Source organism: Myiozetetes cayanensis, unplaced genomic scaffold (genome assembly GCF_022539395.1).
Source record: "Myiozetetes cayanensis isolate MyiCay16 unplaced genomic scaffold, myiCay2020 scf5-8, whole genome shotgun sequence".
Taxonomy (NCBI): domain Eukaryota; kingdom Metazoa; phylum Chordata; class Aves; order Passeriformes; family Tyrannidae; genus Myiozetetes; species Myiozetetes cayanensis.
Window position 1 is genome coordinate 27,651,353 of NW_026087742.1, and position 14,020 is coordinate 27,665,372.

The following is a 14,020-nucleotide window of genomic DNA, read 5'->3' on the forward strand; positions in this document are numbered from 1 at the left end:
AAAGCCATCAGAGCTCTTCACAAGTTTCCCCTGTTTCTATTTGCTTTGTTGCTTCTCAGTTGTCATAATGACTAAGCTCACAGGTGTGAAAAAAAGTCTTGTAAATATGGATCAAGCAAGTTTTTCTCACCTGCAGCCTTGCTGTTTGCCTCCTTCTCTAGGTTGGTGGATGGAATATCACAGATGTGGAGGAAACAAAAGATTTCAATGAAACTCTCCAGATTCTCATGGGCAGATACAACACTTTTCCCTTTTTCAGAGTTCATGTGGGACCTACTCCTTCTGACCCCAAGACCAACATTATTCAGGTGAGTGTGCTAAAGAAAAGCACTACCAGGAAGCACTGAGAGGAAAGAGTCAGACCAAGGCTTGCTCAAGTTAAGCCTGTATTGTTCTCTGAGGAAATTTTTCCTAAATTTCAGTAAAACTCTTGATTTTATTACATAAATATGTAATTAAAAGAAATTTATTAACATTCCAAATTCCATAATGCAGAAATTACCAAAGCCTGTGGAGCATATCCTCACATTTCCACGGTTTCTGGAAATAGTGAGATGTTTTCCCTTCACTCCTTTTTGCAGATTGACCATCCTGAGTTTGAGTTGCCACCTGAGAGTGAATTCAAAGAGAAAAATTATCTTGAGGTAACATATCAGAGGCTGAAGAAAGGTAAAAATGGCTATTTGGTAAAGGGATCTCCTTGAATTGCCTCCTGGTTCAGAGTGGTCTGTTTCCATGGGTTACGGTCAGTCACCTCTGAAAACGACTCCAGAAGGAATTCTTTATAGAACTCTACTTTTCTGAAAAGATAGTTTGTAAAATGTAACCCATTTTAAATGCCAGGTTTAAAACTTCTTGTATAGAAACAGAATGCTAAAATTGTAGTTTATATTTGCCAAGTAATATGAACCTGGGCTTTCCTTTGGGTTTCACCTTGAATGTTTTTAAAAGATCTCTTTGTCCACAGTAAAGCTTTTTAACAAAATCTGTGTATTGGGGGAGAGGTAGCTAGAATTTTTATAGTTATTTTAAAATGTTTGAACATAAGCTGGGGAAACAAGCTCTTTGACCCTGGAAGTTCTTGTAACAAAATTAATTTGACATTTTTCTGAACTTCATAAACACTGAGGTGTTTTCAGTTTCTCAGTCTGAGTCTTTCAGAAGAGTCCTCAAAGAAAAGTAAACCTGTCTACCCATCACAAGCATTCTTTTGATGCTTTATAAAGATTGAAACTAGAAACTGACATTTTCTCTCCATCAAAAATACTGGCTTATTATATCACTACATTTCTTTCCAGAGGTGGCAGGCCTGTATCTCTAAAATTATTCTAGCATTTAAAGTAATTGTATGCTGTGACAAAAATAATCTTTGGGGAATTCAGTATTCTTCACTGAGAGAGGAACTGCACCTGAGAAACTGTACTCCACATATGAATGTTGCAGTGAGAAAAGAGTTTTAGGGATAGGTCTGCAGAATTTTTGAAAGATCGAAGCTTATATGGTGAAGATGGATGCTTGGGTGGTTGGATGGATGGATGAATGGGGTTATTAATTTTCAGCCATGTTCCTCCCGCTGATCACACACTCTGTATTGCAGGTTCTCCGTGTGTATCTTTCATATTTGAGGAAACTGGGGGTCCTACTTGGAGGGACACAGGATGGTCCCCCTGACTCCTTTTCCCCTACCTTGGCCTTCATCTCTAACCTCCAGCGAGTTGTCACCCCACTGAAGAAAAGACAGGAGAGAGGTATGCTGTTCTTTCACACCACCATTAGGGAGCTACAGGTATCTATGCCTTAGAACTTAAGCAACATGATTACATGTTATATTCACATTTTGAAGATCCAGATCAAAAGACAAAGGAGACATTCTCTTTAGATGTCGTTTTCTTGCAACTTACACTTGGAGCCTATTGAGCTTGAAATAACCTATTAACTTACAGTCTTTAACTGACAGCAGCTGGATTTTTTCAGGCTCAAAATTCTCTCCCCTCCCCTGTGCTAATTCTCTTTAAAAAAGTCAATTCTCCTTTTCTGCTACAATCAATATACGCATCATAAAAACAATTGGACAGGTTAAAAGTAGCTCTTAACAGTATTAGAAAGATTATCCTGTTTCCCTATTATTTCTTGTGAGTAAATTTAGATTCATAGTTCAGTAAGTAAGCTTTGTTTTACTTCCAGGAAAATGCACCTGCTATTGACTGGCTGTCATGTCTCCAGGCTGTCTTCCATCCCATGCCAATGAACCTCTCCCAGCCAATTGCAGTGCATGACATGGATTACTTAAGAGGCATGTCACAACTCATCGAAAAATGGCACAAGGGAAGGTAGGAATAGTCCATATCTATGGTTGTAGTTGTTCATGCCCCAAGAAATATTTATTTCAGATACCATGAATTAAATAGGTCTGTGTTAGAGGCTGCTGAATCCAGTAGTCTAACAATTGCAAGGATGCTGGAGCTCTATGTCCACAGATTTGGCCATTACTAAGGCTTAGCATATATTCCCAATAGGCTTGCATATGCGTGCACCATAAATGAACACATATAAAAATATATCATATATACATATATGTGTGCATATGTGTGTGAGTGTGATCAATAGAGATGGAACACATTGCCTTTGCTGTAGCACTAATACAAATATGAACAGCTCAGACAACCCTGATCCTATTCCCCAGCTCCAGATAATCAGGACTGGTCTATACTAGCAAGATATATATTTGCACATACACAGTATGGATCACTCCAATAGCTGGTCTAGCCCCAGATCCCCTGGTGTCCATAGCTGCTTGCACTTATATATATATATCACCCAGATATGAGCCCCTATGTCTTGCAGACCTACTTTGGTTGCTGTTACTCTGGTCTCTTCCTGTTAAAAACACAGGCATACAAGCAGATCTCTCCATACCCAGTCCAATAGCCGACTCTCAGACTTCTGCCCTTTCCAGCAACTAGCTTGAACCAAAGTCCCTCCCACAGTCAACACTCAGACTCATTGTCTCTCCAGTATTCTCTTCCATCCCCAAACACAACAAATAGAATGTTATTTAAGAATAGTATTTAATAAAATAGGATGTATCCTGGTGACCATGTGCAGGGCTCAGTCAGACAGACACCCTGGCAAGCCACAAGTTTACACTCAACCATTCTCTCTTACCACCTTTCCTCTCTATTTTTCCATGTATATTCTCTCAATCCACCACAATCTTTCTCTGTCCTTGCCTTTGGTCCTTTCCATAAACATGCCATAATAAAGTCTCACAGAATCCCCATACATCTCAAAATATTCTTTAATAAGTTTCACCCAGTCCTAAAAATTATCTTTCTCTTACTTCCCATAAGGAATCCTGTGCCCCTGCAGGCAATTACCTCTTGAGTTTCAATGGTGTTCTGGGGAGTTTCTTTGGTTGACTCATGTCAAATCACCCTCCTTTGATAACCCCAGGTGTAGCCTATTCAGAGTACTTTGTTGTCATTGTTCAGGTTCCTAAGGATCCTCTCCCTCAAGGTACTCATCTGACACTTGCCTCGCCTCTGTGTTTATGGTGACCAGCCTTCAACCTTCTTCCTTTTTAAATGTCCTTTTCCTACAGGGTCCTTCACATTTATATGATTGTTTGTCTGGTTGGGAATCTCTCCCCAGCCCTCGACAGTCGATTCCAAGATGCACACCTGGAGCTATACAAGATTCTTTATGGAAAAATGGGATCTAGAATGGTGAGTTAGTCTTTAATTACCTTCTTCAGCCTCCCTGGCAGCTGAACGCTATAGGTCATGTCTTCTGAATGTTCTCTTGATGCCTTGCCTGTATGGAGTTTCTTAGACTGGGGGCGGGGAGTCAAGGCCATTAATTGCTTCCTTTTTCTCAAAGAAATACGTGAGCAGACATGATGCACAAAACTTCATAGAAGCTGAGTGCACTGTGTCATGGACTAGTGAACAAAATGTATATGATCACCTTTCTTCTAGGTATTTTTCTCAGCTAGCAGAGGAATCTTCATCTTGAGTGAAAGCAAGGGAGTAAATCATAAGGAAATCAGTTTTTAATTGATTAAAACTTTCTGAGATAGCTTAAATAGGACTACATTACTTATTCACTGCTGTCATTTTTAGACAGCAATATGTATGCTACTGACTGCACATCTACATATCTTTTTACTGATTTCATATTTATTTGCCCTCACTGTCATGTGTCTGTTTCTTTCTCTGTTCTTACAGATCCCAGCTGAGCGCTGGAGGAAGTGCTTGATTGATACCAGCTCTTTCTTTGAGCCAGTTCTAGGGAAGATGATTGTGCAAGAAATTTTCCCTCAGCAGACCAAGAAACTTGTAGGTATTCATCATCTTAACCTCCAAGCAGAGCGTAGCTTCACCTTTCTTTTTTGACATGCCAACTTAAGACCACATCAAGGCAGCAAAATCATGTGTAGGTTTTATACCTTTTTACATATTCCTGTGCTTACGCACTTTCCCTCCTTTTTTGGGAATGAGACATGTCAGAACACGACATTGCTGTCATTGCTAGAATAGTCAAAGCTAAATACTGGTTATTATCTTTGTCTCAACTGTTAGCAAAGTCATATATGTGCATCACCAATAACTATAACAGCCCTACAAACACATGCAATCTCAGTGTGGTCCATGGAATAACAGATAGGTATTAACAGTATTCATCACCAATATGATCTATTTCAATAAGATTTCCAGTTACAAAGCCATTAAGCAATCATATGACCAACTATAAAGAAACAAATCAATGCCAACACATCCTGAGTGTATCTACAGTAAAAGGAGCAGTTAGCATAGGCATAATTAGTGTGAGAGGCAAGATGAAAAGGTGTGTGGGAGAAAATTGGATGCTAAATAACTTAAGCCTAAATCACTGTGGAAACCAAAATCTCTTTCATCACAAAAAGAGGAAATTTTCCCCAATTATTCTGTAGTTGAATTGCTGGAACAGTGGAAGATGGTAGCTAAGCCTGAACAATGTTTTTCTGCAGTTGCAGAAGAAACAAAGTTGCCTTCTTTTCTCCATGGCAGGCTGAGCAGATGTTCTCTGAGATCCAAGATGCCCTCTATGACCGACTGGATGAGTTGGAATGGATGGATGAACAGACTCGCCAAAGAGCTAAAACCTCGGTGCGTGCAGAAGGCAGAAGTTCCTAAGGCCTTCCTTTCCCTGAAGCCTTTGGAGAAGGAGTGGAAGAGGCTTGAACCTTCACATATGCCTGCCTGCTTCTACAGCACACAATCTTAAATAGATGTCTTATACACACTAAAAATTGAGAGTGGTTTTACAAGTGCCATCATGCATGTGTACATACACCAATGTGCAGGCATAGAGAGAATCAGTTTTTGTTTGTCCATGGATCCTCTTGAGTTAATTGTATTGAGATACAATTCGGTTTTATACACCTGGAGAGGTTAAAACTATAAAGGTGAATGGCAGAAAATGATCCTATAAAGAAAAAGAAGAGTAAAACAACATTAGGTCTCAGGTCAGAGAGTTAAGAAAGCAGAAACAGAGTAGCTGTCATTTTGAAGGGCTGACTCACAGATCATGCTTAAATTGTTTAGAAATAGCATTTAAAAAGACTTGCAGAATATAAGGCCTCCTATTGATCGTGTTTCTTTTTGTTCGTTTGTTTATTTATTATTATTTTAGGTTTCCAAACTACAAGTAGAGATTGGCTATCCAGCCCACATACTCCAGACTGCCAAAGTGAACCTGGAATACCAGAATGTGAGCTATATAATGTAAACATGCCTGCCTCATTAATGGCAGTTTACCTGTACCAACTGCTACCTTGTCTGCTTATAAAAGAAGTTATGACCTCTGGAACAATGTACATTTCCTACTGTTCATTTTGTGGGGATATATGGGCCCAGAGAACCTTTACTTGTTGCTTCTAAAATGTTGTCTATGCTGTCTCCTATCTAGAGTAGCTGGCCTGATAGAAGCAATTTTTGATCTGTTGGTATGTTCTGTTTGGCCTTCAGATAACATTCCTGTCCTATCTTAAACTGAAGGTCTTTATAACTGGGAGGGAAAAAAACTACAAGTATCCCATTGGTTTCTCTTTTGATTAAACCGTTTTTGACCTGTGGGAATTTTCTTTTTCTCATTCTGTTCGATTCATTCCTCACTTATGCCTTATGACAGTCACATTACCTGTCTCTTCCCTCAGTTGGAGATAAATGAAGACACCTTTTTCCTCAATGTGGTCGCTTGCTTGAAGGTACTGAGGGAAAATTCCTACCTGAATCTCCTTCAGCATCACCCACAAAATAAGTAAGTCAGAACATGATCTGAAAAATATAACAGAATTACACAGTTGTGAACTAACTAAGGTTGGAAGTGACCTATGGAGATCACCCAGTCCAATTCTCCTGTCAAAGCAGGATCAGCTAGAGCAGATCACTCAGGACTGTGACCAATTGTATGCCTGTATCTCTCTTTTACTGTGGAAGGAGAGGGAGCGCAAGAGGGAAGAACTGGGCACAGTACTTCCAAATGTGGTTTCACTGGCTCTAAATGTTGCTGCACATCTGCATTGCTGCACCCTCCTTTAAAAAGCCTTGAATTGGGCAGCCTGTCCTGTGTTCAGCTTGAGCACGTGCTGCCAAAATACCCCACCATTGTGGAGAGAGCCCCAGACTCTTGAAAATATGCCACTTTTTTTGGCCCATGCTTTCTTGAGTGAGGAGGGCAGCTGGTTCTCCTGGACCTCGCAGCAAAGGAAACAGCAGAGCACTGTGATGATGTGAATGCTGGCAGGATACAGGATGTTTCAGAAGGCAGGCAGCATTGTCCAGTATTCTTAGGACATTACACTTCCTAAAGAGTATTCTGTGCAGGATTTCACAGGAGGTTGACAAGAAAATTGTGAGGAAGAATCCTTTCATGTGTATGAAAACTAAGCTATTAGCTCTGCCCATCTGTAAACAAGTGAAGGTTTATTTTGAACACCTGGAATTAGGTAATGTGAATTTCATCAATTGCTGGTGCTGTATGAGCAGTTGAACTGAGCACACTAGTTTTGCAAACTCAGTGGAGGAAAGGAGCAAGGTTTGAGGTAAGCAGTTAGTACATTCTCTAATTTTTCTTTTTTTTTTTTTTTTTTTTTTTACTTCTAGGTGGCATGTGTCTCCCTGGAGTGTGCATTCATACTACTCAATAAGGCACCACATGGTGGTCTTTCCTGCTGGAATGTTTCGCAGCCCTTTTTTCCACATGGAGTTTCCCAGGTATGGAAGGGCTGCAAAGGTGGAAGCTGAATGTAGTCTCTTGGCTGCACCATGCTTCCAGGAAGTATCTTTATGATCTTTAACTTCTTTTTATTATTTCATCCCAGAAAGACACAGTAAAAGGGGAAAACCGTTGTGGTTTTTTTTTCTGAAGCCAGATGGATACTGCCTTATGACTTCTGAAAGAGAGTGATCACTGACTCTGCTGGAGCAAACTCAGAATCTAGGTGGTCTAGTATATTACTAGATCTAGGATATTACTAGATCTAGGATATTACTAGAATTGTATTACTTCAGAGCAAGGGTCAGAAGTCTCATGTAAGTTCACTGTAAAGAAGACATTTCACCTTTTCCTCTCATTTTCAAGATTCCAAGAATTCCTAAAATCTAAGCCACAGAAACCTAACACAGAGAAAATAGGAGCCTCACAGAGCAAATTCTTGTCCGAAGTTTTTTCCAAATGTATCCAGTTTTTTTTTTTTTTCCAGTTTTTTTTTTAGAAACCCTTTCTATTAAGCACATAGATTTTTAATTCTGAGTCTTCCCCTGCAACAACAAAAGTTCTGTAGACCATACTACTCTGGTTGTGTTCTTTCATCATACAGAACAGGTCTCTTAAGCAATATTGTTTATGATATTAAAAGCACTTAAAGCAGTTGACCGTAAACATATCATCCAGTGTCCTTTTTTGCTGATAATAGATACTTCTAATACCATGGTAGTGAAAGATAAGCTTACACTGTGGCAAAAGGCTGAAGTTTGAAAGAAACATGTCCAGTTAAAAGTAATTATTTTCTCCATGGTAATCTTCTAGTTCTTGCAGTATTTAACAAATTCATTATAGTATGAAGAAAAGAATAATAGAAAAGAAATACTTTTTCTGCTGCTGTGGCCTTAACTTATCATATTCTTACTGTCAGCTTCTTATTCCTTATGTATTCAGTGTTAGTAAAATACATTTTTCTCACTGTCACCTCAGTTAAATAGACTAATAAGACAAACTTGATCAGCTTTTGGTGAATCAGCACAACAACATTTTCTCAGATGATGCTCCGAAGTTTAAACTTTACTGGCAAGAATTTAAAATTTACTGGCAAGAGACAATTCACGTGACTGTGAGGATGAATTTTAAAACAGGTAGTTAGAAAAGCAATACAATTGTTATAGTATCCTAGAATCATAAAATGGTTTGGGTTGGAAGGACCTTGAAGATCATCTAGTTCCAACCCCTCTGCCATGGGCAGGAACACCTTCCAGTAAACCAGGTTGCTCAGAACCCCATTCAGACTGGCCTTGAACACTTCCAGGGATGGGACATCCACAGCTTCTCTGGGCAACAGTTATAAGTTATCAGCTTCTGAAAGAGCAGTTCTAAGAAAAGATGAGCTCTTCTTGTCACTTACTACTGAGTTCCCAGTGACGTAATAAAGATCTAGTGCAATAATTTCATGCTTCAGCAGTGCTAATCAGTGCATGGGAAGAAAGAATGAGCCCATAATTTCATATAATGGAAATGCAATTTGAGTGTACTCTTCCTTGTTTGACTACTTGTAAATTCATTGCATAGAATCATAGAAATTCCATTTGGAAAGAACTACTGGGGGTCTCCAGTACAATATCTTGCTAGTAGCAAGATTGCCAATGTGAGACCAGGGAAATTGTAGTCAAACCTTCCTGTTTTTAATTTGCCTTGCCAATTTATGTATCATTTCTGACTAGACAACTCTTGCAAGATGCTTCTCCAAACATCCTGCTTTTATATGGTTACCATTACGGTTGCTTTTTATTGTGAAAATAGGAGGTAAATAAGGATGTATTTCAACAACAATACATCTCATTACAGTTCATAAAGGTGGAACCTCATTCACAGTTTCTTCATTATTTTGATGGCTTATCAGTTACAAATACTTTAAAATAATCCCATAGTACAATTTTAAGCATTGGTAGGATAATTTACACTTGTATTTGCATTTTTACATATCTGAGTGACAATAAATAAGAAATGCTTCTGTGTGTGCTCTCAGAGTAGAATGTGTCTGTGGAGCCCACAGTTGTGCTCCATGGCTATAAGGAATGCTCACCTGCCCTCTTTTTCTTTCCAAAAGCACTCTTTTCATCTTTCTTTTTCAGTGCTGTGAACTTTGGAGCCATTGGGGTCTTCATGGCACATGAAATTCTCCACTCATTCTATGGTTATGGTGGGTACTGGCTCTTTATTTACTCTTTTAAGTCCCACTGGTACTTTCCCCTTAGGAGATATGAAATCCTAGTCCCTATTTTAATGTATACATATATTATTAAGGTAGATGAAGTTAAGGAAACCCAATTCCTGCACATGCTGATTGCTAAGAAGAATCAGGGATTAATGTGAGGAACACAGGTGAATGCCATAAATAGCTTTGCTTTCTAGGATTTTTTTTCCCACAGTGTTGCCTGAGGGCTGTCCTGCATGCAACAGGAGTGCACTACAAAAATCTATAGACTGCTTGGTTGAACAGTATGAAAGCTACAGCTTTAATGTCAGTGGGACTTTTACACTACTGGAGAATACAGCTGACACTGGAGGGCTCGCCATCGCTTACCAGGTATTGTAGGTCACTTCTCTAATCTCACAGTCTCACCACACAACTCAACTGGCATGTCACAGGGCTGCTCTGCTGTAAACCTCTTCTATATGCTGCTCCAGTTCCGTATTTCTTGCACACTTGTGCCAGTGAACCATGAGCCCTGCATGCCCTCTGTTATTCCAGACAGAGAATCCTCATGAAGCTCTGCTCATAACCTCACTAATTCCACGTAAGACAACTTCTCCCCTTCACCATCTTTACTTCCCCATTTATGTCATGCATACAAAAGCATGCTATTATTTATATGTGTATGTTATACTTGGGGAGGGAAGCTGAGATGTGAAACAGAATTCTGTGTTGTGGTAAAATGACTCCATAAAGATGTTTTCAGCAATATTTTAATATAGAGAGTTTTTTATTTCCTCATGCAGTGCTTCAGCAGTTTAATTACTGAGAGTGCTGTGAGATCCATAGGTCTAAGATGGTACTTTTACATTCTTGCACAAAGAATGATAAGAGGTAGAAAGTCTTTTAATTTACACTCAAATATTTGTGAATTGTTTTGAAAGTAATTTTCATTCTTTCATAGTGCAGTTACCACATCTTCTCTTATGACAATACGTGCGGGAGTATCTGAAATGGGAAGGAAAGGAATTATGTTGTTATTCTCCTACATTAGAGTTATTAGGGGCATGGCCAGCAGCAGAGAGCCTCAGAGCGAGGAGAATGATGCAATCATCCTAATTTATTAAATCTATTTTAGATTGATAGATTCCATTGGCAGAAGACATGAACTTGGGATCCTGTCTGAAGGAGGATTTATTACTAGTCATTTTCTCTCTCCACAGGCCTATAAGAACTGGCTGAAAAAGCACAAAGAAGAGAAGGATTTACCCAAGATTGGACTTTCACATGATCAACTTTTCTACCTCAGTTTTGCTCATGTAATGAATTCTAAGCTAGTCATGTGTCTTATTAGTGTCTTTCATTATTAGTTTGTCTTTCTTGATATTCAATCTCTGTTCCCCCTCTTCACAGAACTGGGAATGACTGATAATTTTGTTACATTCAGAATATTATTTAGAAACTAAAATTCACATTGAAGATTCACATTTGAGATCTGTTACAGATCTCAAAGCTAACAAAAGTCCTGTCTGCAAACAGAACTTCTACAAAGATCTGAAATCTACCAAAATTAACTCATAGCAGATAAGCTGCGTCAGGGAAGGCATTGCCAGCTTCTGAGTATTTTTTTTTGCTGTTGTGAGAAATCTTACTCATGAAAAGTGAAATCTTACTGCAAAAGTCGTGTACCTGTCCATCTCTTCCTCCATTTGCCTTTCTGTTATGCTGAATAACTAGATGTCTTATCATTCTGAGTGACTGGTAGTGAAAAAAAAGAGTTTCAAATGTTATTTAGAGATAAAGAACTAGAAGGACATGCACACATAGTTAGATATTTCTGTGGGAACTTGCTTTAAGGATTTCTGCAAAGTTGTGCAGTTGTGCATAGCTGTGCTGTTGTGGTAGATCACTGGATTTCTGAGCTCAGAAAAGTCACACCCTTGTAAGTCACTGTAATTGTTCAAAGGGAAAAGTTTTGTGCATATATCGAGATTAGGTCAAAGCAGTGTGTAAAAAAGGAGATTATTGGGTCTTGGTGGCAAGATTTGCATTTCAGAGGTTATCTGGCAGCTACTGCATCATTTGTCAATGAATAAAGACTGAAATCACGAGAATGAAGACTTGGATTGCCAGTTTAACACTAGTAAAGTCACATAATCCTCCCCTGAGTCTCTCAGTTAGTAATGGGATTTTGTGTAAGTGCTCTCTTTTCTTGAGGAGCACTCACTGATTTCACTTAAGAAGCTAAAACTAGACACTGAGACAATATCTTTAGTATTACTTTAGACAGAGTCCAATGTTGATTGATCCTAGCCAAGGTGGCCTAAATTCCCTGTGTTCTGGACTATGAAGTACAGAAAAAGAACAGATGGCTTGTCAGATAGAGAAATTGGGACAGAGAAGTTTAAGGAAAGGAAAAACAGTCATAAGAAAGACCTGAACATTGTTGGCAGCCGTGTATGCATGTTGCGTTGTTTACTCTAGCACCCTCAGATGTGTGCAGAGGTATGAGGAGCCTGAAGTCTTGATCGCATGAGGACTTTCAGCCAAACTGACTTTTTTATTTTACTTCCTTCCAGTCGATGTGTGGACACCAGGAGCCAGAAAAGCTACAGTCTTCCCTGGACGCAGATCCGCATAGTCCCTTGCCACTTCGTGTCTGTGGGCCTGTCAGCAACAGCCAGGACTTCTCCAAGCTCTTCCTCTGTTCCAGTGGATCCCCAATGAACCCAGTCAACAAATGCCGCATCTGGTAATCTGCATGGGAAAGAAGGAAGAGAGATATGACCCCAGGGACAGGAAGACCTGACCCTGAAAGTATGACCATCTTCGCAGGGCCCTCGGGGTGACATGGGTGACACTCCTTTACCTTCCTTTTATTATTATCCTCTCCGTAGAAGTTAATGGTAGAGAAATTTTTTAACTGAGCTTATAAGTGAAGAAGGCTCTCAGAACTCTGTCCCAGATGTAACTCTGGAGTTTAACAAGTCCCAAGGTAGCAAGGTGACTAGCCAGTCTCTAGCAGGCAGCAACTTCTGAGGAGCTGTAAACAGAAAGACTGTTACATTATTAGTCCCTCTGTTCAGTGCATTTCCCTGTCTACTCCAGCAGCTTCCCAATCATGTCTAATGGACAGGTCAATAAGCTGGAGCTCTAAGAGTTGTTCATGAGTTAATGACTCCTAGGAAAATCCTATGGGTTACTATGCAAACCACATATGTACCTTATAAAGAGAGGGAAGAATCTTCTTCTCTTCTTTTACTAATAAATTGAGACAGGTACTAGGAAAGATTGACTATAGTTTGCAGGCTGAAAGATAAGTCACTTAATAATGAAGGTTACTGAAGGCCTTCTCTGTTCTGTTTTTGTAATAATGAAGGTTATTGAAGGCCTTCTCTGTTCTGTTTTTGTAATAATGCAGGTTACTGAAGGCCTTCTCTCTTCTGTTTTTGTTTAATCAGCAAAACTCATAAGAGAAAAAAGGGGAAAGACTAAAGCATCCCCATTAGTGGGAGAGGGACTGGAAGCTGAGAACAGGTTCTCTTTCTTCTTTCTTTTTCAACAAGACTTTCTTTTTTTAGTCTCTAGGGTTAAAGATATGGTTCAGGGTGGAGTATGGGACAGTCATGAGGGTTTCCTAGAAGTCTGAAGATTGATTAATTAGAAATCCAAGAATTTCTCTGGATCCCGTACCTGATTCTCTCATCCCTGAAGGTTCTCTCATCCCTACATTTGTAAATAATTACCATCCAAACAGATGAGTAGAGCTGCTGCAGGATTTTACTTTTTACTTCAAAATGAATGTTAGGTGTTAATTTAATTTGGAGGAAAAACAGAGTAAGAAGCAACATGTTTTGGGGTAGCAGGAGAAGTGCTTAAAATACATTCTCAAGATCAACCATTAATAATTACATCCATTTCAGGTTCTCATAATTAGAAAATTTATACCAATATTCTAAAATTTACCAACATTAATAAGTATACAAAATACTCCTACCTTTTCCATACTCTTCAAACTGTTCTTGATTATGTGAGCATTTTTATTTTGCCTGTTATATTGGCTGTGTGGGGATTGTTTGTGGAATAGGTGATGGCAAGTGGAAACATCCCTCATTAATGTAAGCCTTGTAAAAATAACTGTATTAATACTTTCTAAGTACTGACCAACGCAGCAAAATATTTTCCAAGAACAGACTGTCTAGAGATTTTGTTTTCATTACTTAACTAAAATACTAATAAAAAATTTACTTTGATTGCAAACTCTTTATGATCAGGCCTGTTTCTTTGTTCTGTATTTGTATTGTTCCAACACAACTGTCATTCTTAGCTGAATTTCCAAGTCATAGATCATAATACCTCAAAATAATTTATGTACTCATCACAAAAAAATAACAAAATTGGACCTGTGCTTGTTGTTACCATTTAAACAGTGCATACTCCTCCTTCACTCATTCAATTTTTTCCTAGCAACATGTCCAGACTTTCTTTTTTTTAGATGTTAATAGCAATTAACACTGCACAACACCTTGTCTGTAATACAGATTCTGAGACTAGCTGGCTTCTGTGTTTAAA

At 38.9% G+C, this 14,020-nt stretch overlaps 1 protein-coding gene across 4 annotated transcripts in view; it reads left to right on the top strand.

Moving 5' to 3' along the window:
* The window catches only part of KEL (Kell metallo-endopeptidase (Kell blood group)), a 37,041-nt gene extending 23,346 nt beyond the window's left edge, over positions 1-13,695 (top strand). For all 4 annotated transcript variants that reach the window (XM_050333696.1, XM_050333695.1, XM_050333697.1 and 1 more), the window contains 14 exons: positions 162-308; positions 582-644; positions 1,598-1,786; positions 2,185-2,330; positions 3,602-3,725; positions 4,227-4,337; positions 5,049-5,147; positions 5,674-5,751; positions 6,197-6,300; positions 7,146-7,256; positions 9,387-9,454; positions 9,684-9,841; positions 10,672-10,767; positions 12,028-13,695. In XM_050333696.1, coding sequence (XP_050189653.1) covers positions 162-308; positions 582-644; positions 1,598-1,786; positions 2,185-2,330; positions 3,602-3,725; positions 4,227-4,337; positions 5,049-5,147; positions 5,674-5,751; positions 6,197-6,300; positions 7,146-7,256; positions 9,387-9,454; positions 9,684-9,841; positions 10,672-10,767; positions 12,028-12,204 — 1,671 coding nt within the window. In that variant the 3' untranslated portion in view covers positions 12,205-13,695. The remainder of the gene's footprint in view (positions 1-161; positions 309-581; positions 645-1,597; positions 1,787-2,184; positions 2,331-3,601; positions 3,726-4,226; positions 4,338-5,048; positions 5,148-5,673; positions 5,752-6,196; positions 6,301-7,145; positions 7,257-9,386; positions 9,455-9,683; positions 9,842-10,671; positions 10,768-12,027) is intronic.
* The last annotated feature ends 325 nt before the right edge of the window (positions 13,696-14,020 follow it).